Source organism: Chionomys nivalis, chromosome 7 (assembly GCF_950005125.1).
Source record: "Chionomys nivalis chromosome 7, mChiNiv1.1, whole genome shotgun sequence".
Taxonomy (NCBI): domain Eukaryota; kingdom Metazoa; phylum Chordata; class Mammalia; order Rodentia; family Cricetidae; genus Chionomys; species Chionomys nivalis.
Genome location: NC_080092.1, coordinates 87,334,742 through 87,362,564, shown reverse-complemented (window position 1 = coordinate 87,362,564; position 27,823 = coordinate 87,334,742). Strand labels below are relative to the sequence as shown.

The 27,823-nt window shown below is 42.9% G+C and overlaps 1 protein-coding gene across 3 annotated transcripts; it reads right to left on the bottom strand.

Annotated features, from left to right (window-relative positions):
- Positions 1–27,793, bottom strand: Cep95 (centrosomal protein 95). Of its 3 annotated transcripts, none has more exons than XM_057773514.1 (20): positions 27,632–27,793; positions 26,198–26,326; positions 24,493–24,600; positions 20,295–20,405; positions 18,999–19,104; positions 17,080–17,195; positions 13,452–13,577; positions 12,684–12,874; positions 10,359–10,471; positions 9,927–10,056; positions 8,933–9,086; positions 7,787–7,926; positions 6,240–6,338; positions 4,626–4,755; positions 3,768–3,937; positions 3,598–3,672; positions 2,621–2,773; positions 882–1,028; positions 544–615; positions 1–307 (listed from the first exon to the last, which is right to left on the bottom strand). In XM_057773514.1, exons 1-20 carry the CDS (start codon positions 27,648–27,650, stop codon positions 116–118), a joined length of 2,481 nt encoding a protein of 826 aa, XP_057629497.1. In that variant the 5' UTR covers positions 27,651–27,793; the 3' UTR covers positions 1–115. The 3 variants fall into 3 exon arrangements, with proteins under 3 accessions (XP_057629497.1, XP_057629498.1, XP_057629499.1); XM_057773515.1 differs by having other exon boundaries at positions 12,684–12,871; XM_057773516.1 differs by lacking the exon at positions 4,626–4,755 and having other exon boundaries at positions 6,236–6,338.
- Positions 27,794–27,823: the final 30 nt, after the last annotated feature.

The window sequence follows — 27,823 nt, the reverse complement described above, 5'->3', positions numbered from 1 at the left end:
GGTAAGTTTTGTCATGAATACATAGATAACGCATTTTAAAAGTAATTTTGGTTTAGACAGTTTACTTGCTCAGGTCTAGTTCTGTCCATATTATTAAGGTCTCTAGAAACCTCACCTATGACGTTTGGCCTCTTGGGGAAGGATTTTTACTGTACTGGAAGGAAGCCAGTTGCAGCCGAGCTCTGAAGCGCTCCGCTTCTAGTTCGCGAAAGAAAGCATCGTCATCATTCTGGGTTATCATGTACTGCAGCTGCTGGATCTCCTTCTCCATCTTAACTCTCAGCTCCCTCTTCACTTTATGTAACGTCTAAAAGAGAACTCATGTCAGTCTACAGCTCGTGACATACCCAGGCTCCCCGCTACTCTTACCCCTACCTGCAGGCGCCTAGCAAGCGCCTCCAAGACCATAGCAGGTATGTTAGAGCCCATCAGGTATTTTAGAGAAGAGATGGGTCCTCTTACTCATATTCTCTCCATTCTTTTAAAGTTAGTTAACATTTTCTATTTCCTTTTAGGAATAGTTCCTGTCCTGTTAATTATTACCTGAGCCTGAGATTTCTCTCTGGCTTTGAGTTCCTGACGCTCCTGTGATATGGCTTCTGCCAGCAATGAAAACTGAGGAAAGAAAAACAAATCTTCCATCACAGTGCAATGATTCTTAATACTCCATCTTAAATCTCAGTGGAACTAGGATGACACACATTGTACACTGTTGCTAGGGATTAGCTTATTTCATCTTAAATTTGCCTTAGAAATGAGCAGTGAAGCTTACATGGTGCTGCAAAGCTCTGGGCCAATTTGCATATTAACTGGCAGTGAACTAAGCCAACCTGATAGGTGGTTGGGATTGAACACACTAATGGCGGCAGCGGCAAGCCCACCTGGTCCTTATAGTAGTTTTCCATCGAATCCAGCTCATTCTGGTGCTGTCTCTTTTCTTCGTTGCGTTTCTCTTTGGCGTAGTTTCTTAGGTCTCGTAGTCTTTGCTTCTGAATTTGTAAACCCTCTTCAAACAGTTTCTTAAAGATCTGTTGGTTATTTAGTCATTAATTAGACTGCACTTTCGCTGAGGAATATGACGATTTTGCTTACCTAGAGGTACAGACTAATTGTTTTCACAAGAGCTTTTCAATATAACAGCTTTACTCATTATTCAGACATAAAATTAACTCTCTTAAAATGTGCATACATCATTAGTAGGTTTTAGGAGACTCAATCCTGTGTAACCAGCACAAGTTTTCAACATTTCCATCCCCTCAGACACGAAGCCCCACACTCGTCTGCACTAATGTTCTCCCATTCCTGCTCTGGATTTGCCTGCTCTGGACACAGCCTTGACCAGGCGCGCTTTGAAGGTCAGACTGCTTACAGACCTCACGTGTGTCACTCTTGTCACTGTGAATTTAAACTGTGCTCACAAATTCTTGAGCTGACAGACATGAGTCCCTTTTAGCTGTTATAGTTTTGGTTGCTATGTGGATATGAATATGTGTGTGTATGTGTATACATGTATGTATGTATATAAAATCTCCATCCATCCACCCAAAAGTATCAACCCTACACAGCATTCCAGTAACCTTTTAGAAGTGCTGCCAGACCTTCCAAAAGCAATCACGCCATCACACAACCCTACCAGTCCTGCAGAGTGCTCCATCTTCATGTCTTCACCAATCCTCTGTATTTTAGCCATCCTCGTGGGTGTGTGTTCTGTGATTTGTGTTTCCCTACTAATGGATGGTGCTCAGCAACCTCTCATGTACCACCAAGATTCTTTACTGCCTTCAGAATTCTCGAGCATCCATTGTATGTAAGGCACGATGGAAACCAATGCTTCTGCACCTTACTAAATACTTAGCTGAAGGTCAAGGATCAGCATTTGGGCAGCCACCATAAAACAACTGTTCAAGAGGTTTTGACATACCCAGTTGTCTCCCCTTCATAAGGAAGAAATCTTCATAAAAGGCTACAGCTGACAAGTCACACATTCATCATCTTACTACCTTAAGCAAGTTACTTAACTGCCTCAAGCCATAGCAGTATCTTCCTCAAGAAATATTTTGATTTGCCAAGCGGTGGTGGCGCACGCCTTTAATCCCAGCACTTGGGAGGCAGAGGTAGGTGAATCTCTGAGTTCGAGGCCAGCCTGGTCTACAAGAGCTAATTCCAGGACAGCCTCTAAAGCTACAGAGAAACCCTGTCTCGGGGGAAAAAAAAAAAATTGATTTGTATTTAATCCAGTTTAACCATGATCAAGTTTTACTGTAGAAATAAAGTTTGCCAGTAATTTGGAGTCCCCAAACATTGATTAGGCTGGGACAGTCAGTGTATCTTGTGGGCATAGCTCACAGCACAGCTATGTCCTGTGTCATGCCAGCATGCCTTAATTTAGAGTACAGTGTAGGAGAGGAACTTAAGGCTGCATGTTAGAAGGATCATGAAGACTAGGGAGATGGGATGCACAGCTGGGTAGTGAAGCTTGGTCAAGCACAAGTCCTGGCTGCTTTTTGAACTTGGGACTGAATTTTGGATACAAATTGAGGTCAGTTGTAGACAAATTGATCTTGAAACATAACACCAAGTTCACCTTAGCAGAGCTAGATAGACATAAAGGAACACATACCATTTCTTCCCGGGTTCTCATCCTCATCATTTTTGCACGTAACTGAACTCTGTAATCATCATAGTATTTCCGAGCACGAACAATTTGCTGACGATTTTCTTTTATCTTTGATTGGGTCAACCTTTGTCTATGAATTCGGTCCCTGAAGTCTTGCTGGGGAAGAGAGAATACAACAAGCAGACATCCAGCTAGAGCATTCATTTCAACCCCTCAACCTCCCATCAACGCCTTCCAGCTGTAAGTGGGCGTGCAGGAAAGACCACTAAATGGCCACACAAGCTCACTGTAGCTTCACCTCAATATGAAGAGCAGTACTGACAGGCCTGCCCCAGTGTGCAGAGTGAATAGGCCCTGAGCCTGACTGTGGTGGCTCAGATGTTCTTGACTACAGTGAAGATGCACAGGCAATTTTGGAGATGGCGTTTTTGAAACTAAGATTAGAATTTCCATGAGTTAACCCACTTCACACCCAACTAAAGATTTTAAAATCTCTTAACTCAATGGCAGACTGACCTGCCATTTCCCTTCACAATACTAACTGGGGACAACATAAATGATTTCCAACCCAAATTATAACAAAAACTAAACTGGCTCTCTACCTGGGAGCTGAGAAGACAGGAGACCTAAGACTCCTAAGCCCTAGATGGACCGTGGCGGTAGAGACAGAAATGAAATAAAATCTCATTTGTGCCTTCTGATAATCAGAGAGAAAGCCAGGCAAGTCATATTACACCTGAAGGCCTAGGTTTTCATCTCAGAAAATACCATCTCTAATTTGTTACTATAAAGAAGTGAAAAGCAGCCAGATGGCAGGGATGAAAAGAGTGTTCTGCAGCCAACTGGTAGTGTGTTTTCAGTGCAGTGTCCCTAGAAGGTGTCATATATCTTCCCCATCATCAATTTTGAGTTAAAGCCCTAGATAGATACTCCCACAGGCAAGCACTAGAAGTCAGTTGCCTTGTTGGTTCTTGACATACCAATCTCTTGTTATGTTCACATTCCTTCTTGACAAGGGCAGTAAGGAGGTCATGCCTTCTCAGGGCTTCTTCTATCTTTAAGATGAACACAATGCAAGGTTAATAATGCTGTTCAAGGACATGCTCTCCCTGTGTTTGTTTGCTTAGGCTTCAAAGGGACAGCAGCTTACTTCATCCTGGAGTTTCTTCTTGGATCGGTTTTCTCTCTGTGCTTCTCTTTTGAGTTGTTCAACCTGTGCGATTTGCTGCTTCCACATTTTGGTCAGCGTTGGGTCAGAAACATAGAGAAATGGAAACTGTTCCAGCATCAGGGGCAGAAGGCTATGTTCATTCACTTTCACTGTAGGACAATGAGAGATGCTGCTAATCTAACCGGCTTGCTGAACTCTCAACCCCATCTGCCTACTAAAACCAAGCTAATCTCAGGTGCTGGCCTTATGGCCATCTGAAGTATACTGGATACTCTGCATCCCTACTGAGGATGAAAAGTTCAGTAGTTCTGACCCTAATTCCGAGGAATCCATCCGTCTCCTTAGGGGTCTTGGGACCTGTGGGTAGATGCCTCCTGTGTGTGAAAACGGAAAACACTCCAACTTCCTGGTAGGCATATGGTTAAAAGGAAAGGCCCCTAATGGGATATAGTTGGAAGCCTGGCATTTCACCTGACCTTGTTTCCTTGCACCACAGCTCTGACTCAGCAGCACCAACTGTCATCTTATAGAGACTGAGCAGGCCATCTGCTTGCCTTGGAGCATCACCTGCCTTCTACCAACTTCCCAGAAACAAACAGAGCAACCAATGAAAACGGGACAAGAATGAATGAGCAGAGAGGTTCCCACTGTCCATAGATGTCTCCCTAAGGCACCTCTTAGGAGTTTGGTTCTGGTTACAGAAAAACCGAGCCATATGGCAATAATACAAGGGCCTTTCCGCAGCTAACTGGAGGATGTCTGTTTCCAGCAGCCTCTGGAATGCAGCATTCACATCCAGAGGCTGTGGCTGCCATGAAGGACATTGGAGGCTCTTACTCGGAGCTGCCTTGCTTGACTTCAAGAAACCGCCTTTTGGACTTGGAGCTGCAGTTTTTCTGGAGTAAATCTTCTGGACCTGACTCTGTTTTGGAGTTCCTTTAGGAATGGCTTTTCTGTGTGTTCTTTCCTTAGAGGCAAATAAAAGGGCAGAATAAGGGGAAGATTTTTTTTTTTTTTGGTTTTTCGAGACAGGGTTTCTCTGTGGTTTTGGAGCCTGTCCTGGAACTAGCTCTTGTAGACCAGGCTGGTCTCGAACTCACAGAGATCCGCCTGCCTCTGCCTCCCAAGTGCTGGGATTAAAGGCGTGCGCCACCACCGCCCGAAGGGCAGAATAAGAGAGGGGCCTAAAAACCCTCTTATGCAATCACCTCAACACACTGACATTGGCTAATTAACCTTAGCCAACCACACTCTTAATCTTGTTTTCTCTCCCCACCAACTGGCTTCCCTCCCAGATTTAGTAATCATAGTCCCAAACCCTAAATATAACTACTATTAAAATTTTCATGTGCTAGTTTCTTTGACAACCTTTTCTCTGAATATTCAAAAACTCAAGGGGCTGGAGAGATTGCTCAGAAGTTGAGAGTACTGACTGCTCTTCCAGAGGTCCTGGGTTCAATTCCCAGCACCCATGTGGTAGCTCACAACTGAACTACAGTTTCTGACAGCTTTATACAGGCTTACACATACAGGAAAAACAATAATGCACACAAACAATATTTTTTTAAAGGATTCTTTATATATATATATATATATATATATATTTGTTTATTTATTATGCATACAATATTCTGTCTGTGTATGTCTGCAGGCCAGAAGAGGGCACCAGACCTCATTACAGATGGTTGTGAGCCACCATGTGGTTGCCGGGAATTGAACTCAGGACCTTTGGAAGAGCAGGCAATGCTCTTAACCACTGAGCCATCTCTCCAGCCCCCCACATAAACAATATTTAAGAAAACCCTCAAGCAGTTGCACAGTATGTCCTAAGTCTGCTGTGCTGCAGTCCTGCTCTCATTAGCCCGCCAGCATCCGCACTCCCTGCTCTCATCCGGGAACCACTGGTTCTTGGTTTTTTGTTTTCTTTTTTTGGTTGTATTTTTTGGGAGAATTTTTCTTTGTTTGTTTTGAGACAATGTCTATTTAGTCTAGGTTGTCCTGGAACTCATTATGTAGACCATGCTGCTCAAACCACAGATACCCTCCTGCTTCTGCCTCCCAAGTGCTGGGATTAACAGTGTGCACCTCCACACCCGGCTGGGAACTTCTGAGGGGTAGAAAGCAAGGACTTGGGTTTCTTACTCTGGAATAGAGTGCTTGGAATCCTGTCTCCCCTTTCTCCTCTGTCACCTAGATCCTATTTTAACCCTTTACAAACTGGGTATGAAAGAATCTTTGAGGCCAAACAATCTAGGCAGAAGGAAAAACACGAGTCCTCTTTGATAGCATTTCCTCTTGTATCCGAGCAACCTAACTACTCCACAAGTCTGAGGAAATCCTGCCTTCTCTGAGCTAATGACTCAGGCCTGCTAGTTCCCCGTCCCTTTAAAAAGGCCACCTCTGTACTTTTCACTATCTTTGCATTTATTAGAGCTGGAGATTTTTACCCACTGTTTCCTCCTCCTCTTCATCGTCACTTATCCCTCGAAGTCCAATGTTCTCTTGAACTTTATTTTTTCTTAGGTCCCTTTCAAATGCTTCAGTTAATACCTAGAAAGAGTAAGGTCATATGGCAGTGGTCAGAAACATGTGCAAATCTAAATGAAAGGGAAAAAGCATCTAAATTCCTATTCTAAAAATACCAGGTTCATTCCCTTTTCCTAAGTTCCTTTTAGGCTTCTTCATAAAAACACATTGTGCTAACAGATGTAATTGGTACGTAAATGCCATTGAATACAATGGTTTTTCTTTTTACTATTTTCACAGGTTTTATAATTATTATGACACTCCTGAGTGGAAGTTACATGCTGAATGTGTGTGTGTGTGTGTGTGCCTCAATCACTCCTCACCCTATTTTTTATTTTTTTATTTTATTTTATATTTTTTTGGTTTTTCAAGACAGGGTTTCTCTGTGGTTTTGGAGCCTGTCCTGGAACTAGCTCTTGTAGACCAGGCTGGTCTCGAACTCACAGAGATCCGCCTGCCTCTGCCTCCCGAGTGCTGGGATTAAAGGCGTGCGCCACCACCGCCCAGCTCACCCTATTTTTTAATACAGCATCTCTTACTGAATCTTACTGAACCTGGGGAACAGACTCACAAGCCCCTGAGGATAACTATTTTAAGACATCTGAATTAACTCCAGTTTTCATCATTTTAAATGCAACTACATTATAAAAATCCACTATGCCAGGTGTTGGTGGTGCACATCTTTAATCCCAGCACCAGGGAGGCAGAGGCAGGTGGATCTCTGAGTTTGAGACCAGCCTGGTCTATATAACAAGTTCCAGGACAGCCAGGGCTATATAGAGAAACCTTGTCTCAAAAAACAAACAAACAAAAAAAAAAACAAAACAAACCACAAAAATAAAAACCACTTCAGCAGACAACTAAGTGTTCTAAATTTATGGATTTCAAAGTCTCTGTTCCACTGTGGCATCCTCCCTGATGATATCAGAAATGATGGAGCCCTTTAATTAAAAAAAATGCTTTTTTACATTTTTATGTGTATAGGTGTCTTGCCTGCACGTATGTCTGTGCACTGTGTGTCTGCCTGCCTGGTGCTTATGGAGGTCAGAAGGGGACTGGAGCCGTTGGAACTCGAGTTACAACAGTTGTGAGCCGCCATGTGAGTGCTGGGAATCAACCCTGGGTCCTCTTAAAAGCTGAGCTCCCAGTCACCTCCTTTACAGGGTAGCTTTCTCTTCCCACTAAATCTTTCCTAACTCCCTTTACCTATGACTTCTTTCTGAAAATACCAGGCCACATCAACCTCCTCTTTCTTCATCCACTGAATAGCCAGGTTATTTATTTATTTATTTTGATGATTTCATGACTGCATTTCTAATGCTGTATTACATAATTCTCTGCCATCTATTCAACTCAGGCACAATGCATGCACTTTAGATCTTTGGTCAATGGTGTGTATGCTCACTGTAGGGTCCAACTAAGGAAAATAGTATTTGCTGCTGCCTATGTGTATTCAAGGAATGAAGGCGTACCTTTGCTTGGAATCGGCGGGTCTCTGTTCCTTTAGACTTGTGCGGCTTCTTTCTCTCTTTCTCTAATTGTTTATGTTTGTTTACTGAAGATGGGGACAGTGAATGGGACCTGTTAGCTGACTTTCTGTACATGGAAAATCCTGCAACAGAAAAGCCATTCACCATTAGTTCTTGGCAGGCAGAAATGTTGAGCTGGAAACTGAGCAATTGGTTCTTACTGAATCTAAAGAAAATGAAAATGACAAGCTAATGTGCTAATGTATTCTCTTCTAATATGCAGTTGTGTGTTTAGTCAGACCAAGCAAACAGACTGTTAAGGATAGGGAGGGAAGTGTTTGCTGTCTAAGCATGCATTAGATCCCCAGCACGCATGGAAGAAACTGGGTGTGACAGTCGCCAGCCAACCTTGCTAAATCTATGGGTTCCTGGTTCAGTTAGGCGGACCTGTCCCAAAATACAACAGAGAGAGTAAAGAAGGAAGAAATCTGATGTTCATCTCTGGCCTCCACATGCATGTACATACATTTGCACATGTGCACATGAACACATACACCACACACACAAATATGTACTGCTAAGTACATAAGCATTGCTCATTCAACTTCAGGCTGATGGAGCTTGTGAAATGTATGCTATGCACAAGGTTCCATGGAAAGCAAGTGCTCTTGGTCGTACGGTGAGTAACATATGGGCTATGTGTCCATGAGTCTTTTACCTGTCTGGGTCCTGAGGATGAAAAGTAAACACGTACACAGAGCATCCTAACTGAGGCAAAGGTAACCTGGCTAAACACTGTGACCTCTAATGAGCAGTACCACTTGTTCTGCTAATGGGCACTGGATTCAGCTAAACAGCAGCTCAAATGGATGGACTCGATCTTTAAATATCAACGAACATCTCCTAGGTGATAGTAACAGAATGAAGAAGTTTACAGGATGTTTAGTGTCAGTGTAGATTTCAGAAGAAAATGTGCATATTTAGACAATTATAAGCTTTGACAGTATAGAAATATCAGTAAGAAACCACACCCAACTTGAGTTTGCTATTAGTTTTGATTCTTATATAAAATGAAACTGCCATTAACACACAGAACCACCTGAGAAGTTATCCTGGACACCTCATTCCAGGCCTGTCTGGGTTACGTACCTGGCCTAGGCTTCTTCGGTCCATACTCCATGATGCTGTCACTGTGCTGTGACAGTATCTCCTCATTTCCACTGTGCACCTCTTCCTCTCCGGTGTCACCATCTTTACCATCAGTCTTGTCTGTCGCTCCATCACCCAGGGCAGCTTTTAACATCTATCGAGAAAATCTTTTCAGTATCTGTCCTTGACTTCAGCAGGAAATGAAGTAGAAGCGAACAGGCCTTCTAAAAGTTGTCTCTGCCAGCCGCTAAGACCAAGCTTTAGAAACGCATGCACAGCGTCTCATACACCTACAGCTTTTATTGCATCTACTTTATGTGTTTGAGATCGGATTTCATTGCGCAAACCAGACTGGCCTGGAACTCAGGGTCTTCTGAGAGGTACAGTGAAGGCTTTATATTAACATTTAAAGCATGGGTAGACACACTTTTGACCTTAGGCAGGAAAATTACAGCAAGTTTAAGTCCAGGCTGGCCTGTGTAGAAAGTTCTAGACTATCTAGGACTACATAGTGAGACTCTGTCTCAAAACAAAAACCAAAAAGCGACAAAAGGAAAGAGTGGATATCAGTGCTATAAACCACTCAATTTCAATGAATTTTACAGAAAGCCACACAAGTTTCATGCAGTCATTCAATGTTGTTACCCCACTACTTGAGAACTTTTCATCCAATTTTATACCACATCTGTCCTTGTGACAAAGGTGCGTACAGATGGATCTAAAAATGAATGGTTTAACAATTACATTAAGTGACTCCATTTTCATCAATATTCAATAAAATTTAGATAAATCTTTATGCCCTATTTGGCTATATAAGGAAGGTGAGGAGCCATTGTCTGTGTCCCTCCTGCTTGACTTGTGGAGCTTTCTGGCAGAACACAGCCCACAGCCCAGCCTTACCCACACCTAGGTGTCCCTCCTGCTGGGAGATCAGTGTCCTCCACTGAAAGACTAACCACAGAAATCTCAGCCAAGATTAAAAGTGGAGACTTGCCCAGTCTAGTTCAGAGAGCCGCTGAGACAGTTTCTCTGACACCGCATGCAGCTCTTGTTCTGTTAGCCGCGTCCTGGCCTTCTGAGGGAAGGGCGAATACTTTGAGGAGACCACAGCTCTGTTCTCATTTCTGTAAAAAAGTGGCCAATGACAATTAACTGTTAAGAACATACTACTTATTTCAAAATGACTAATACACACTTTAACAAATACTTTATTCTGGTTTTCAAATGCTAACTTTGTAAAGTATACTCTTTAAAAAATACTATTTATCATTGGGGGAGTGACCTGTCACGGAGCATATCTCCACCTACCTTTACATGGGTTCCAAGGATCCATCTCGGGTCACCAGGCCCTTCCTGAAAGCTGTCTCATCAGCCCCTTTGCTTTCCAGTCCCTTTACACTAGACTGTAAGCCCACAACAATGTTACCTTTTCCCTTTAGGAAGCTTCCTCGTCCTGGGGCTTGGAGTCAGAGCTAGACATGACTCCTGTTCATCATCTTTAGATAATGTGGACGTTAAGACAACTTTATCCTCTGATTCCTATTCAAACAGAAGAAAGCTGGTTTGAGACACTGAGGAGATGGCTCACTTAGTAAAGAGCTTGCCACACAAGCATGAGGACCTGAGTTCAGTCTCCAGCACCAAGACACCAACAGAAACTCTCCAGAAACACTCAAAACAAAGATGAAACCCTCCAAAATATAAATGCTTGGCATTTCTAATAGCTTATTTCTTAACCTTGGAGGGAACAGTCTAAAAAATATTTATTTTGGTTTTCTTCCCCTTTGGAGAGAGGGTTTCATAGCTAGTCTCGAACTCACTAGGTAGCCTAGGCTGGATGGACCCTCACTGTTCTCGCAGTCTGTCAAGGCCCGGGACTGCAAGCTTGTGTCACCACAGCTGAGGAAAAGCACCACTCATTTCATATTTGCAGCTGCAGTAATTCTGCTGTATTAGTGCTCTCTGTTTTGTTTGTTTGTTTGTTTGTTTGTTTGATTTTTTTCGAGACAGAGTTTCTCTGTGTAGCTTTAGAGCCTGTCCTAGAACTCACTCTGTAGACCAGGCTGGCTTTGAACTCACAGAGATCTCTCTCTCTGCCTCCCAAGTGCTGGGATTAAAGGTGTGTGCCACCACTGTCTGTCTGGCTCATTATCTCTCTCTTAAATGGGTTATTTTCTAGTAAATATATGCACACATATGTATGTATGTGAGTGTATATACATGTGTGTGTGTGTATATATATATATATATATATATATACACATACATACATATATATATTTGGGGTTTTGAGACTGAGTTTCTCTGTATAGCCCTGGCTATCCAGGAACTCACTTTGTAGACCAGAACTCAGAGATCTGTCTGCTTCTGCCTGAGCACTGTGATTAAAGGTGGCGCCATGCCTGGTACCATTATCTGCATTTTAAAATAATGAGATCATTCCTTACAGGTTTGTCTACCCTGGCACATATATGCCTGGTTTCCTCAGGAAGTTAGGAACAAGATGACAATATGAAAAAAGAACTTTTTCTCAAAGAGAGAAGCAAAAATAGACTAAGATATTAAGTATTTTATACTAATCAGTGAGACTATGGGTGGATTGTTCTTTCCTTTCTAATTTGTAAGGATTTAATTAGGAATATACAACTTGGGGCTCTGCAGTTGTGATGTCACTTAGGCAGGAAGCTCACGTCTCCGGGCTGGCTCTCCCACACATGTGCAGCATCTGCTTCCCACACACCTGCAGCATCTGCTTCCCACACACCTGCAGCATCTGCTTCCCACACACCTGCAGCATCTGCTTCCCACACACCTGTAACATCTACTCACAGCTGCTTTGAAGAATACATCATCTAATACCTATAAAGTACCCAGAACTGTGCTTAGCAAAAACAAAAGCATTCTCTATGTGTTGGCGTTTTTCCTTATGCTCTTCCTGTCCCTATCTGCCTAGGAGAAGAGCCTACAGGGAGACACAGAGGCCACCTTTTTCCTTTTATTTTATTATTTTGCGGATGTGGATGTTTTGCCAGCATGTATGTCTGTGCAACACATGTGTAGGTACCCTCAGAGGGCAGAAGGTGTCTGATCCTCTGGAACTGGAGTTACAGACAGTTGTGAGCTGCCATGTGAGTGCTGGGAATCAAACCTGGGTCCTCTGGAAAAATCAGCCAAGTGCTCTTAACTACTGAGCTATCTCTCTAGCCCCAAATTTTTTGTTTTGTTTTCTTTTTAAAGACAGGGTTTCTTGTAGCTGGGGATGAGTGTGCCTTTCTATCTTCTTGCCTCTATCCCCTGGGGATCACAGGCATGCACCACCACACAGGGTCTACAAATGGCGAAAGCTGTGCTTTCTAGGCAGGCACTCTGCCAGTCAGGACTCATCCCCAGCCTACTGAGAGAAATTTTAAGTATGATGCACCTTTATTCCCAGCACTCAGGAGGCAGAGGCAGGCAGATCTCTGTGAGTTCAAGGCCATGGGGTTTCACTAGCCCAGCCTGGTCTCAAATCCCCAGTGATCCTCCTCGTGGTTTCCCCAGTGTTATGATGGCAGGTGTGTGTCTTTGATTAATGTAATATACTTGACAACCATTCTAAGGAGACTTCTTTAAGTAGATGGACTTCGGGACTTGGGGTAGAGATCAGTGGGACCGTGTGTGCTCAGCATATACAAGGCTCTGGGTTCAATCGCCAGCAGCAAAAGTAAGTAATCTACGGGCTTCTCGTCAATGATAAGACCTCTCCACTCACCACAGAATGTCCCGAATGCTCTCCAGAAGTCAGGGCAGACGAGTAGAGACTTGAACGGAGGTATTCCTTCCCTATGGGACAAGGTGCTCGAGGCTCAGAAGGATGGTAGGGAGGGTGTAAGGGGATGGCAGCTCGGATCGGCTCACCTAATTTTCTGGCACTTGTAACCATACTCACAGAAGGAGTTTCTGCTGTTAAGAAAAATTAAAGTGGATCTCATAAAGGAATTCTCGAAAATAAATGATTTTACACACACACATACAAAGATAGTCACACATACTAAGGGAATTTGTGTGTGAGATGCTGGGGGGAACCCAGGGCCTCAAGTATAGGCAAACTCTAGTCCACTGAACTATAGCCCCAGGCCAGGAATGACTATATGATTGGTTTTGTTTTTGAAAGAGGATTTCACTCCACAACAGCCTTACTGTCTTAGAATTCACTCTATATTCCAGGCTGTCCTCAAACTTTGCACAGCAATCCACCTGCCTCAGCTTCCCAACTGCTGGAATTACATGCATCGGCCACCAGACTCAGTTTAGGAATATATTTTTAATGTAATTAAAACAGGGCATATGGACTGGCAAGATGGTTCAGCAGGCAAAGATGTTTGCTGCCTGCGAATCCAGATGACCTGAGTTCAGCCCCCAGGACCTACAGTGGAGACACTGAACTCTACCAGTTGCCCCAGACCTACATCCTGGCACCACGGCATCTCCACACACACGGCTGCAGTAGTGTAAAGAACTAAAAGCCATAACAACTCACCTTCGAAAATTGTCCGGTTCTTGGAAAGGAAACTTGATGAGATGGGGTTCAACACTTCCTCACACGGTTCAGAGCCTGATGATGCTGAAACTTTTCTAGACTGCAAGTCCATGGAATTTTGAGCACCTAGGAAGAGTCTTAAAGCTAAAGTTTTTTTTTTGTTGGTTTTTTTTTTGTTTTTTTAAGAAAGCTAAAGTTATCAGAGTAGTTTGCGAAATAACTAAGGCCAGTAGGAGCACCATGTTCATGATACAAGTGCCTTTGACAACTGTCATATAGTAAGGCACTTCTCCACAGCCTGAGCACACTTCTACCAATGCTGCATTACTTTGCTTTAGAGAAATAGGTGCCAGATGCAGAAACACCACCGTACAAAGTCAGAGTTGTGGCTAGTACCACTACCTAAAACTGAGGGTTCCGAAATTGATGCCTGAACTAGATGCATGTGAAAGTGAATGACAGCTGACATTTTAATCTAAATATAAAAGGAAGCTGCCCTTTAATCACAGGAAACCCAAACACCATAGCCAGTCTTTCTTTTTATTCTTGTTCTTTAAGTTTTCATTAAAATTTTAGTTAAAAAATTTTCCCATAATTGTATTGATTACTCTGAGCTCTACATAATCTGAATCAAATAATAGGTTGCATACCCCATATCTAAAATGTCTGGACCCACAAGTGTTTAGGATTTTGGAAATATGTACATATACAAAATGATCTTTATTAGAGGGAGGACCCACCTGACTCGTGTTTCATAGGTGCCTTAGCACACAACCCAAAACATTTCTAATGCTCCTATACATAGTGAATTGTCTTTGTAGTCAGATCTGGAATTTAAGTTTTTCTGTATTCTTTCTGTTGTTTTTAGACAAGAGTGTCTACACAGCTCTTGCTGTCCTGGAACTCAAAGTGTAGGCCAGGCTGATCTCTTAACTCACTGACACCCTTCTGTCTGACTCCTGAGTACTAGGATTAAAGGCATGGACCACTACACCTGGCCAGTTTTTCTTTCTTTATTCTTTTTTTTTTTTTTTTCGAGACAGGGTTTCTCTGTGATTTTGGAGCCTGTCCTGGAACTAGCTCTTGTAGACCAGGCTGGTCTCGAACTCACAGAGATTCACCTGCCTCTGCCTCCCAAGTGCTGGGATTAAAGGCGTGCGCCACCACCGCCCGGCTCTTTCTTTATTCTTGAGAATTTTATATATGTGTATCTCTTAGTTAGAATTACTATTGCTGTGATGAAACACCATAACCAAAAGCAACCTGGGAGGAAAGGGTTTATTTTACTCACAGTTCCATACAGCAGTTCATCAACGAAAGCAGTGAAGGCAAGAACCTCGAGGCAGGAGCTAACACAGAGGCCATGGAGGGGTTACTTACTGCTTACTCGAGGTTAGGCTTGGGGTTCTCATGGCTTGCTCAGCCTACTTTCTTACAGAATCCAGGACCACCAGCCCACAAATAGCTCTACTCAAAATGGGCTGGGTCCTCCTCCATCAATCACTAATTAAGAAAATGCCCTACAGGCTAGCCAACAGCCACATCTTATGGAAACATCTCAACTGAAGCTTCCCGCCTCTCTGCTAACTGCAGCTTGTGTCAAGTTGACACAAACTAGCCAGCACAGGATACAATAAAATATGAACCGAGTACCCCTGCAACTCCCTAACTTTTTATATTTTATTCACTTTTGTGCACAGGGTACCAAGGAGTGCATGTAAAGAGTAGAGGATAACCTGTGAGCTCTGCCCTCCTCTGTGGTTCCTTGGGACAGAACCTGGGCGGTCAGGCTTGGTAGCAAGATGGCCTCTGGATGAGCCATCTGGCTGACCCAGGTGAAACTTCCCCCTTGGAGCACGTCAGTCCCACTACAGTTTCAGATTTTGCAACCACACATTTTTCATGGCATCTGAGATCATGTAACCCACTCTAGTCTCCCCATCCCTTCCCTCCTGTCTTTTGGTCTGCAGCTGTCCCTTCGAATAGGACTCTCTGGGGTCAGAGTATTAATGCTGACAGGGCCCACAGAGGTGGTTGAGTACAATTCTCTCACCAAACTCAGAAAAGGCCTCGTCCAAAGTCACAAAGCCAACAGCTGTGAGAACGAAGGCCTCTTGATTCTCAATTTATTCTACTTAGTTCTACAATAGCCTCTTCGTCACTCTCCATTCAGAAACATACTATGGCTGTATTTTGCCAAGTTCTGACAGGCTAAGATAAACAATAATTTTATTCTACATTTCGCCAATTTATCTTTTTTTTTTTTTTTTGGTTTTTCGAGACAGGGTTTCTCTGTGGTTTTGGAGTCTGTCCTGGAACTAGCTCTTGTAGACGAGGCTGGTCTCGAACTCACAGAGATCCGCCTGTCTCTGCCTCCCGAGTGCTGGGATTAAAGGCGTGCGCCACCACCGCCCGGCTTCACCAATTTATCTTGACACACAAACCGCCAGTGCCATAAAGGCAGGCTTTGTGGCTGTTCTGGTCACACGCTATCACCAGGGAAGACACAAAATCAGCACTAGATGAGTAAGTGTGACCTGGCTACTTTTCCAGGAACTCGATGTTTACCTAACAGACTATAATTTTCCACGCAGTGTATAAGCGGTGTTCCGGAAATACAGAGAAGGCCACACCATAGGAACACTGCCTTAGAGCCTGACACGGGTGGAAGAGGCTGGTGCTGGAGCCAGAGCCTGCCAGGAACAGGAAGGACAGATGGAGCAATGTGATGGCAGAGAAGAATGCCAGCTAAGATAGACCAGGAGGTAGAAGAGTTGAAGGAGGCCCAGTGGGGCGCACAACTGAAGCCTGAGAGACACTCTGTGTGCAAGCAATAGACTCTTGGACTCGTGGCTGAATGATTACTACCAGGACTATGACCTTGTCAGTTCAAACCCTGAAAAGTAAGTGGACCAGTTCAGAAAATTATAACTGAGTACTCCAAAGGTGTGACTAAGTTCAAAGCTGCATCCATAATTTTCCATATAATTTGCCCGACAAATTGTACGACAGCTCTGCGTGCACAAACTGTGCATAAGCCTGTGACCTCACACAGCTACGATGGCAGACAGGCACTGTCATGTTTAGTGGGCAATGGTGATACTCTGTGACTTTATTTTGATATTTATTTATTTATTTTGTATACAATATTCTGTCTGTGTGTATGCCTGAAGGCCAGAAGAGGGCACCAGACCTCATTACAGATGGTTGCGAGCCACCATGTGGCTGCTGGGAATTGAACTCAGGACCTTTGGAAGAGCAGGCAATGCTCTTAACCTCTGAGCCATCTTTCTCTAGCCCTATTCTGTGACTTTAATGCAGATGTCTAAATGGGGCTCTATTCAGCTCAACTTTAAGTTATGTGATTCTACTTTTCTTTCCTTTTTTCGTTTTTTTTTTTTTTTTTTTGGTTTTTCGAGACAGGGTTTCTCTGTGTAACCCTTAGCTGTCCTGGAATTCACTCTGTAGAGCAGGCTGGTATTGAACTCACAGAGATCTGCCTACATCTGCCTCCTGAATGCTGGGATTAAAGGCGTGAGCCACTGTTATGTAGCTTTTGTTTTTTTATGATTCTACATTTTTGTGATTGTGTTGAATGACAGCTGACACTGAATGCTGGTCTACTCACCGTTACTTCTCAGGGAAAAGGTGTGTGCGGTGTCTCCAAGCCTAATTATTTCCCCTGTGGATTCAGCGTCATCTCCATCCCAGGTGGGCCCCAACGCATCAGATGAGAAGGAACACCTGAAAAAGGAAGGTCTCGTTCTCACTGTGGCCTGTTTGCCTACAGAGAGTGCTTCAAACACTGACCGTGGGCTTACAGGCATTCAGACTGCTCATTCCTGGGTGCACAGACTGGGGCTTTGGATGTAGCCCAACAATTTAGCACTTGCCTACAATGGCCCTTGGCTTATTCCCAGAAAGGAGGGAAGAAAGGAAGAAAATTACTTTCACCTCTTATCTGTTTGGTTTGAGTGTTACATGCAAGGCAGAAACAGTCTCATGTATCAAGGATTAAAAGGCAGCAAACACTGTTGGATCTAAAGCTGCAGCATTCAGGAGTCTGGGTAAGGGTTCACTTTTGCAACAATTTTTTTGTTTTTGTTTTGTTTTGCGACACAGGGTTTCTCTGTACAGCCTTGGCTGTCCGAATATCCTGGAACTCACTCTGTAGACCAGGCTGATCTTGAACTCACAGAGATCCAGCTGTCTCTGCCTCCCGAGTGCTGGGATTAAAGGTGTGCACCACTACCAGCACTGCAAATATTTTTAAGGGTTGGGGATAGAGTTCAGTTGGTGGAGTGCCAGCCTAGCATGCAGAAAGCCCTGGGTTCAGTTCCCAGCACAGAACAGAACTGGACATACTGTTGCAGGCCTGTAATCCTAGTACTTGGGAGGTAGAGGCAGGAGCATCCTAATAAGTTCAATGTGGCCCATCCTTGACTACATACCAAATTCCGCACCAGCCTGAGCTACAAGAATCTCAAAAAAGGATTTTTTTTTTTTAAATCTCAAGTAGTTTCACTTTTGCTCTTTTTGTTTTGTTTTTAAATTTAATAATGAAAAAGTTAAAATTTTCATGAACTGAGCATGGTAACAAAAACCAGCATGAGACAAAGGTCAAGAGAAGGCTGTGAGTCAGAGGCCAGCCACTGGGGCTACACTGCAAATTCAAGGACAACCCAGTATATATAGTAAAACCATCTCTTAAAAAAATGAGGTAGGCCGGGCAGTGGTGGCGCACGCCTTTAATCCCAGCACTCGGGAGGCAGAGGCAGGCGGATCTCTGTGAGTTCGAGGCCAGCCTGGTCTACAAGAGCTAGTTCCAGGACAGGCTCCAAAGCTACAGAGAAACCCTGTCTCGAAAAACCAAAAAAAAAAAAAAAATGAGGTAGGAAAGCCAGGCGGTGGTGGCACACACCTTTAATCCCAGCACTCCGGAAGAAGAGGTAGGTAGATCTCTGAGTTCGAGGCCAGCCTGGTCTACATAGCAAGTTCCAGGACAGGCACCAAAGCTAAACAAAGAAACCCTGTCTCGAAAAACAAAACAAAACAAAAAAATGAGGTAGGGGCTGGGTGTGTGCACACACCTTTAATCCCAGTACTCAGGAGGCAGAGGCAGGCAGATCTCTTGAGTTTGAGGCCAGCCTGGTCTACAGAGTGAGTTTCAGGACAGTCAGAGCTACACAGGAAAACCCTATCTGGAAAAATAAACAAATCTGTAACATTTTGAAGGTGGAGGCAAGAAGATCAGTTCAGTCATGCTCAGTTACATAGGGAGTTCAAGGCCAGCCCGGGTTATATAAGACCTTGTCTCAAAAAGAAAAATTGATGATCAAAGAAAAAATTAAAAATTAATAGGTAGTTAAATTGAAAATTATTAAATTATTAACTAGAGTTCAAGGTTCCTAAAACTCCCTCAGAAAGGTAGAAAAGAAGCTAGTAAAATGTTCACATCAGCTTTAGAGGGACCATAAGTATACTGGGCTTCATCTTAGACAGTTAAGTGTGACCTGTTTGATGACATTCACAGGCACTGCATACTACCTCCCAAAAGAAACTTTTTTCCATGATGACTTGGACTCCTTGATACTCTCCAGCTCATCCACGGGTTCCTCTCCATGAGAGTCTTGAAAATACTGCTCAGTTTCACCTGTTTAAACAAGATTAAAAACAAACAATAATTGATACCCCAGCCTGTCGTGAGTCAGAGCAAAACGATAAAGAAGCGAAACAAACCACCGCCTGCAGTGAGTCTCCTAGAAAACAAACAAGCTCAGGGCTTTCCCTTCACGGTGGCCGGCGGCAGCTACAGCAGGGCTTTATTGCTGCTGTGTGCACTTGTGTGTAGGGGCGTGCGGTAGCTTGCATGCCACAGTACAAGTGTGGAGGCCAGAGTTATTTCTCTTCTTCCCTGGGGTTCTGGGGTTGGGATTCAGGTGAGCCACACCTTTCCAATCTTCTCTACAGCTTTTAAGTGTTTTTAGCTACTGATTAAAAGTAGGGCACTGGGACTAGTGTCTGGAGACTGACCTCAGGTACCAGAGTCTCTGCATAGGTCTCACCGACAACAGCAGAATTTGCGATGATGAGTATACCCGGGCCTTTTGTTTTCACTGGCATTAGAATTCATGTTTATTACTATTTCTGCTAAAACTTTCTGTTTTAACTCTACAATACAAGAACAGGTAATGTATTATTCCATCCATTATCAATAGAATCGTTTACTCTTAAGTTGTTAAGCTGTAGCTTCTTGCTGGATATGGTGGTACATGCCTGTGATCTCAGCACTCCAGAGGCAAATTTCAAGCGCTTAACTGTCTTTAGTATCACTTCCTTAGGATAAGTTACTAGATACAGAATTTATCAAAAGTGAGAAACTGATTTTAAAGTATGGCATACTGATCTTCATGAAAGAAATTTCTCATGGTAAGTCTGAGGTGGGTTGCTCCAAGAAGAGTAAGATTAAAAATATTCAGGCTGTCACAAAATGCCAGTTTAGGCTCAAGACTGACAGATGATGTACCCAGTAACCCTGCGGATGCCTCAGTAACATCCTCACTAGATGCATGATGGCTGTTCTGACAGGAAATTAAGGAACAAGAGATTTCATGTAATAGGACAATAAATAATTCAACTAGAAATTCAACTTTCTATTATTGATCGGTTGTAATTTAAAGGCCACATCCAAGTTAGCAAAGAATATGATGGGAATCTAGGATAGGTTCTAACTATTCAAAACAGAAAGAACTGGAAATTTATCATGACATTTACCAGCATTTTGTATTAGAGATTCTGTTTCCTAAGAGCAATGGGCAAGCTGGCATCCACCCTTAAACTTACTTTTATTGTGAGACGTTTCACTGATGTGTTCTGTCAGATACTCCAATAATCCATCAAATATTTCTAGGAGATTCTTGATAGATTCCTTATCCCCTTTCACTATGTTTTCTCCTAAACACAGAGATTTTAAGACATTTAAAAAGGAAATCAGAAAGCCTCATTGTTGTTATTACTTTAACTATGTACAGATATGTTAATTTCTTTATGTTGCAGAATATTACTTTAACTATGTAAAGGTGTGTTACATTTGTTTATGCTGCACTTGTTTAACAAGACACCTTGATGAATCTAATAAAAAGCTGACTGGCCAATAGCTAGGCAGTAGAAGGATAGGTGGGGCTGGAGGGCAGAGAGAATTAGGAGGAATCTGAGCTCAGAGAATGAACAAGGGAAAAGAGAGGGAGATGCCTGAGGCCACTCAACCAATTAGGCAGCCACTAGTCAGCCAGACACGAAGTAGGGCATACAGAAGGGAAGAAAGGCAAAAAGCCCTGAGGCAAACATAGATGAAGAGAAACAGGTTAACTTAATTATAAGAGCGAGTGGGCCAAGCATAAAACTGAACATTCATAACTAATAATAAGTCTCTGTGTCTTTATTTGGGAGCTGGTTGGTGGCCCCAAAGAAAGCCTATAAACTTTGAAATGAATATATGAATGCAGTTTGAGAATACAGGCATAAACCAAGGAAAAGCAATTATAAATATCAAAAACATCCGTTTCCTGTTGATTATCACTGAAGAAACAAGGGATGGGGGAGCCTGAGTGTGGTAGTTAATCATTTGCTCGCATGTTCTATTCTCTAGCAGCTAAGTATCTGGCCCTAAGGAACAGCCTCTGGGGCAGCAGTTCTCAACCTATGGGTCAAGACCCCTTTGGGGATCTCAGATATTTACATTACAATTCATAACAGTAGCAAAGTTACAGTTATGAAGTAGCAACAAAAGTGATTTTATGGTTGGCGGTCACCATGAGGAGGTGTACTAACGGGTCACAGCAATAGGAAGGTTAAGAACCACTGCTCTAGGGAAATGGCCACCAAAACAGAAAACAGCAGAGACCTTTCCAGTAGCTAGTGAAAGAACAGCGTAAGCCTGTGGCGCCTGCTCATCAGGGCTGCACTGTGAAAAGTTATAAGACAAGATGGACAACTTGTTGGGATGCTTCTTCCTTCCATCAGGAATCTCTGTTCTTATATCTACTTACTTTGTGTAAGTTTTCCTTTTTTCACACCTTGAGACAGGGTAGCCTCGAAGTTTCTATACAGTAGAGGGTGACCTTCAACTCTCATCCTCCAGCCTCCACCTCCCAAACGTTAGGATTATAGTCCTATATTGGTATATCTGGTGTAGATGATACCGAAGAGCAAAGGCCCTGCTTTCTGCAAGCTAGCCAAGCACTTTCTGCCTCTAATTCCCAGAAGTTAATTTTTGGAAAGTCTTTAGCACAACGCCTGGCCCATAAGAGACCACAGATAAATGTTAAGGTGGGATGTGCAGAAGCGAGCTGGTAAAACATGTAAGCCTGACTTGTTTAATGTCATCTAAAATGGATTCTAATCAACATCAAGTCTGGATGGAATTTATCTCCCTGTACTCTCTGTCCTTTGGGAAATTATGCCTGGCATTCGAAAAATACAGCAAAGGAAGACTCAAAATCTGTTAACTGAGAATCTAGTCATCTACTTTAACCATGACATAAAACAAACCTACACCAGAATTCTGATGTTTTCCTCTGCTGCTGGTAAAAACAGACAAAATTTAACAGGCTTTTTAATTTTTAAAACAACAGACCAGAAATTATGTTTTCAAGTTCTGTTTTTTTCTGGCTTAAACGATGTGTGTCCCAAGGGCATCCTCAGCCGTCTTCGTTTCCAGGATGGGGAACGCATGATGTCAACCCAGCAACTAGACTGCCAGCAGGGCCCACAGCTTTGAGGTGGGGGAAAGTGCTTTAAAAAGAGACCTGAGCAGTAAAAGCTGCTCCTCAGTGGACCTGAAGAGGTAAGCAGATCTGACACTGCTCGTGCTGTGCTGTCTGGGCAGTGCTATACTGAAAACCTTACAAACAGGTGTTCTCAGAACCGTGCTCCGGTGTATTCATAAAGCACAAACACCGAGCTGTTCACAGAAACCTGGGTCTATAATCCCAGCACTGAGGAGATGGCGATGGGAGGACTGCCAAGAGTTGGAGGCCAGCCTGAGCTAACTAGTGAAACCAGTGGTCTTACCCCAGGCTAGAGTTTGAGAGTCTGTCTTTATAAAACAAAAAGGGAGCTCAGTGTGCTGACACAAAGCTTTAATCTCAGCATAGGGAATGCAACTGGATCTCTGAATTCTTGGCCAACAAGACTACATAGTGAAGCCGGCATCAAACAAACCGGTGACTGGCCTCACTCAGGTGATAAAGCAGTTCCACTGAGTTGCAAGAGCAAGGCAACTCCAAAATCATCCCTCCAAATTAATCACCTCCAAAGTGAGCAAAACCATTTACTCACCTAGAACTGAATTAAACAGAACCGTGTATGGCTCCTGTCAGTGTATTAAGAGACATAAACGACCTATCTTAACATCTAACTCCTTGTGGCTCACACCTTTGATCCCGGCAATTGGGAGTCAGAGGCAAGCAGATCTCTTTGAGTATGAGGCCAGCCTGGTCTACACTGTGAGTTCCAGGACAGGCAGAATTATGTAGAGAGAACCTGTCTCTAAACAAAATAAAACAAAAACAAAAAGAACAGAAAAACATTTACCTCCTTGAAATGTCAAAGCCGTTTTTATGATAAAATATACTTGGAAGTTTCTATGATTCTTGCTGTTCATGAGCTTCAGCTCCTTTACTAGGATTCTTACCCATCAGTCTGCAATTATGAATGCATGTGGTATGTTTGTATGTTTGGTTTTGAATGCAACATAGTGTACCCTATATTATTCAGAAAAAAAAAACTTTTAAATTGTATCTGTGTCTATGTGTGGTGCTAGAGATCGAACCCAAGGCTTCCTACACTCTAGAAGGCACCCTGCATATTAAATTATATCACCAAGTGTTTTAAGTAGATAACATAGTTCAAAATTTAAAAAATAAAATCTCAGGGGCTCGAGAGATGGTTCAGTAGTTAAGAGCATTGACTACTCTTCCACAGGACCCAGGTTCGATCCCCAGCAACCACATGGGAGTTAACAATTGTCTCTAACTCCAGTTCCAAGTGGACCCAATACCCCTTACATGCTAGCAAAACACCGATACATATAAAATAAAATAAATCTCAAAAAAAAAATTTTAAGTTTTAAAATTGCTTAAGGAAAATTCTTTTGTATACCCTTTTCCGTATCCATGAGTCTTGTCGGATGCCACCAGAGTAACATGATTCTGACATACTCTTCTAGAAAGTCTTTCTGAATACAACCAAGTACATACAAAGTCTCACCACACCTGTCCTAACAAACTGTAGCATGTGCTATTATCATCAGAAAGACACGTTTTTCTACCGCAGTGTACCCTGAAGACTTTTCTGTAATGTGCAACTGTATAGTTCGAATCTCCGCAGTTGCTCATTGCTGTGGAGTGCCGCACTGTAAGGAGCTTTTGTAATTTAATCAGCCGCTAACGTGACATTTGGGTTCCGGTGTTTCTTTTAACTGCAACAGATATACAGCATGGTATGCTTTAAAACAAGCATGGTGGTATATAACTTTTTTTTTCGTTTTCCCATTTTTTTTTTTTTTTTGAGACAGGGTTTCTCTGTGTAGTGCTGGCTGGCCTCTAAGAAAGCCACCTGCCTCTGCCTCTGCTTCCCGAGTGCTGGGATTCAAGACTGCACCAGCATATGGCACACACTTTTAATCCCGACACCCAGAAGGCAGAGGCAGACGGAGCTCTTAGAGGCCAATCAGGTCTACAGAGGAAATCCATCATGACAGCCAAGGCTACACAGAAAAACCCTGTCTCAAAAGAAAAACAAAAAATAAACAACTACTACAAAAGACTCAAAACCATCAAATACAAAAAACACATAATTAAAACACATTTGCAGGCCAGCACTAGCGCAGACTTAGTGGCCAGTGTTCCAGGGCTCTCATGGCACACTGAATGTTGTAGCTCAACCTTACAGTTTTTGTGTTCAAACCTGTTAAACAACAGCTTAGATTCTAACACTTAATTAAAATATATAATTATCTGATGGGTAAGCATATACTAACCTGTTATGTGAGACAAGCTGACTTGAAGGTAATCCAAAGCTAGTGAATCAATCACTGCTTGTACATTGTGGGCATCGTCTTCTTGACTCCTGGAAATAACTATGAGGTCTGTGGGGGAGGGAAAGTCACGTCATTTTAGAGCTTTGAGGGGCCAAGCTGTGAATAGAAATATATATATATATATATATTTGTATTCATCATATATATGTCTGTGACTAGGCTACAAAAACAACTCAAAAGAATTATAGAGCCTAAACTCGACGTACTAGAGTCTGTATTGGTTGACTATTTATTTGTTGATTTGAACTTACTCTTCAATACTCTCTATATAATAGTTGAGTATTTTTCACCCAATGTATGAGTATATTCTATACACATACCATGTAAAGGAATAGAGCTCCTTAAAGGTATTAATGCCAGGCAGTGGTGGCACACGCCTTTAATCCCAGCACTCGGGAGGCAGAGGCAGACAGATCTCTGTGAATGTGAGACCAGCCTGGCCTACAAGAGCTAGACCCAGGACAGGCTCCAAAACTACAGAGAAACCATGTCTCGAAAAACAAAAAACAAAACAAACAAAAAAATTAAAGGCATTAAGATAGTCTGATAACAACAGCAAGGCTGGGTATGATGACACATCTCTACAATCTCAGCACCGGAGAGATTGTAGCTATATCAGGAGTTTGTACCTACACTGCTCTATATAACAAGACCTGTCTCAAAACAAACAAACAGATGCTTAAACCCCTAACTATGGGCTGCTTTCCTTGACAAAGTAAAGCAAAAACTAAAGGCCAAATCAGCCAGGCATGAGAGCACACACCTTTAATTCCAGCTTTCAGGAGGCAGAGCAGAGTCTGATCTACACAGCAAGTCCTAGGTCAGCTGTGGCTATATGGCAACACTATGTCTCAAAAACAAAACCAGAAGACCAAACCACTGCAGGTATTCAAGTGGTCGTCTTTCATACGCCCTGTTACAAGCATCTTCTGGGGATGACTGGCTAAAGCAGAGATGAGAATATAGAAAGATTTTAATGGCAAGACAAGCATCTCATCTGGGTGGAATAGAGAACCTTTTAATCCCAGCACTTGGAGGCAAAGACAGGTGGGTCTCTGAGTTTGAGGCCAGCCTGGTCTACAGAGCAAGTTCCTGGACAGCCAGGGCCACGTAGAGAAACCCTGTCTTGGAAAAACACAAAAACAAAAAACAAAACTGACTAACATCAAGTAAATGTTAATTCTTTTTTTTTTTTTTTTTTTTGGTTTTTTCGAGACAGGGTTTCTCTGTGGTTTTGGAGCCTGTCCTGGAACTAACTCTTATAGACCAGGCTGGTCTCGAACTCACAGAGATCCACCTGCCTCTGCCTCCCGAGTGCTGGGATCAAAGGCGTGCACCACCACCGCCCGGCGTAAATGTTAATTCTTATCTATAATTAGTAGTCAAATAAGACCCAACAAATTCCCAAGACCCACTCAAATTTATAACCTTGAATTGAAGGTAGTTACAGAAATAATGACTCTAAAAGGCATGAATTGCATGGGATTAAATGGGGATTAACTCAAATAAATGCCAGACTATTTAATCATGGCTGTTATTGTGGGTGAGGTCCAAAATGTGCTCATTAAAGCAACTACTGTCATAGTTGAATAAGACAGAAAATTCATTATGAAAGGAAATTATTCTCACTTTTCAGTACCCTTACCTGGTACCTTTTCTCCCAAAATGGACTGATAAAGTGCAATAAAGACATTAGCATCACAGTCTTCAAGTTCGTGTATCCTCAGGTGTATGTGACATTTAAAAAGAAGATTATTGGCAAGTGTTACCCATTCTGTTGGGGAAGAAGGGGGGATCAGTCTTCAATAGCAATAGAAAAAGTCATATGTACATTTAAACAAAAATCACTGCCACAGAACATATACATTGAAAACTGTAGAAGATAAGGACTTTGTCATGAAATTTCAAATACTCAACTGGGCAAAAGTTTTCAAAAGATGTACTTAATTCCTTGGGATGATTTCCAGTGCTAGTTCTTACACAGTCAAAACTATTGTGCCAGTCCAACTTTTACTCTTGTAACCTAAGATTACACCTACCGGTATTTTTATAATACTGACATAGGTGTTTTTAGTTATAATATATTTATAGGTAAGAACAAATGTCATAAGGCAGTTGTAAATGATAATCTAAAGTTGCTAGAATCTAACCGAGATGGATCCAAATTCCCAATGGTTTTATCCAATTAGCCTGTGTAAGTTAGGATCTCTCTGGTGCCCAAACAGGTGATTGATTTGGACTGTTATGAACTGGAATAATGACAACACCGACACTGATGCATTTGTTAGCTTTCTTTTTTATTACAGTTGATGTATACGAAGGTAAACATGAGAAAAACGAACACAACGCTAAGCTCTGAACTAGCACATTAATATTGCTCAAGTTCCCCGTTGGGTTATTGTCTGTCTGTCTGTCTGTTTGTTTGTTTGTTTTAAACATCCCTTGCTTTCCTCTATTCAGTTCAGGACCAAGCTTAAGGGTTTCAGCAATAATTCTGAAAGCTTGAAACTCCTGTATTCTGAAACGATTGGGTATTAGAGAAGACACCATAGAACTGGGCAAGTCTCCAGTATGAGATGGACAGGTATTCTGGAGACAATAGTCTGAATGTGCCATCCATGTCTCCGTCCAATGCCCATTTCTCACAGCAGACCAAGCCATGACAACCATTTTGTGTGCTGTCCGGGAGAAGAGGGAAGCGTCCTAGACAACCGAATCAACTGGCTTTTCAAAGGCAGTACTAGACAAAGCCGGTTACTCTAGAGAACATCAAAGGGTCTAAGGAGTGCTGTGCCTCAAAAAAAGAAAAAAAAAATACACGTCCTACAAAAATCGGGTCAGAGCAGGATCCTCTGCTCTGTAAAGACAGGATGCGGGTGTTCCAGCCTCGCCACAGAACCCATCTGTCACATCCCAAGTGTCCGTCCCGCGTCTAGAAACCCCAAGAGGTCTCGAGGCTGAGACCCCCAAATTCAGAGAGCCCCCCGTGACTGCGACTACTCCGGTCACGGTTCGGGTCTGCCCGAGGCCAGTTGGATGCTGCAGCACACAAACACTAGGGCTCCAGGCCGAGACTCACCAGCCTCTGAGCTGGCCATACTGCCAAGAAAGGTCGCGGCCGGAGACGAGAGCGCGGGCGGGCGACGGTGTCCTGGAAGGGCCGAACCGGAGAGCGCCGAAGCGGGTAGGAGGGGGTCGGAACCAGAGAGCGGGGACGGAGGGCTGGGAGAGGGAGGGACGTTAAAACGGCTTCTCGCCGCTGATTGGTCAT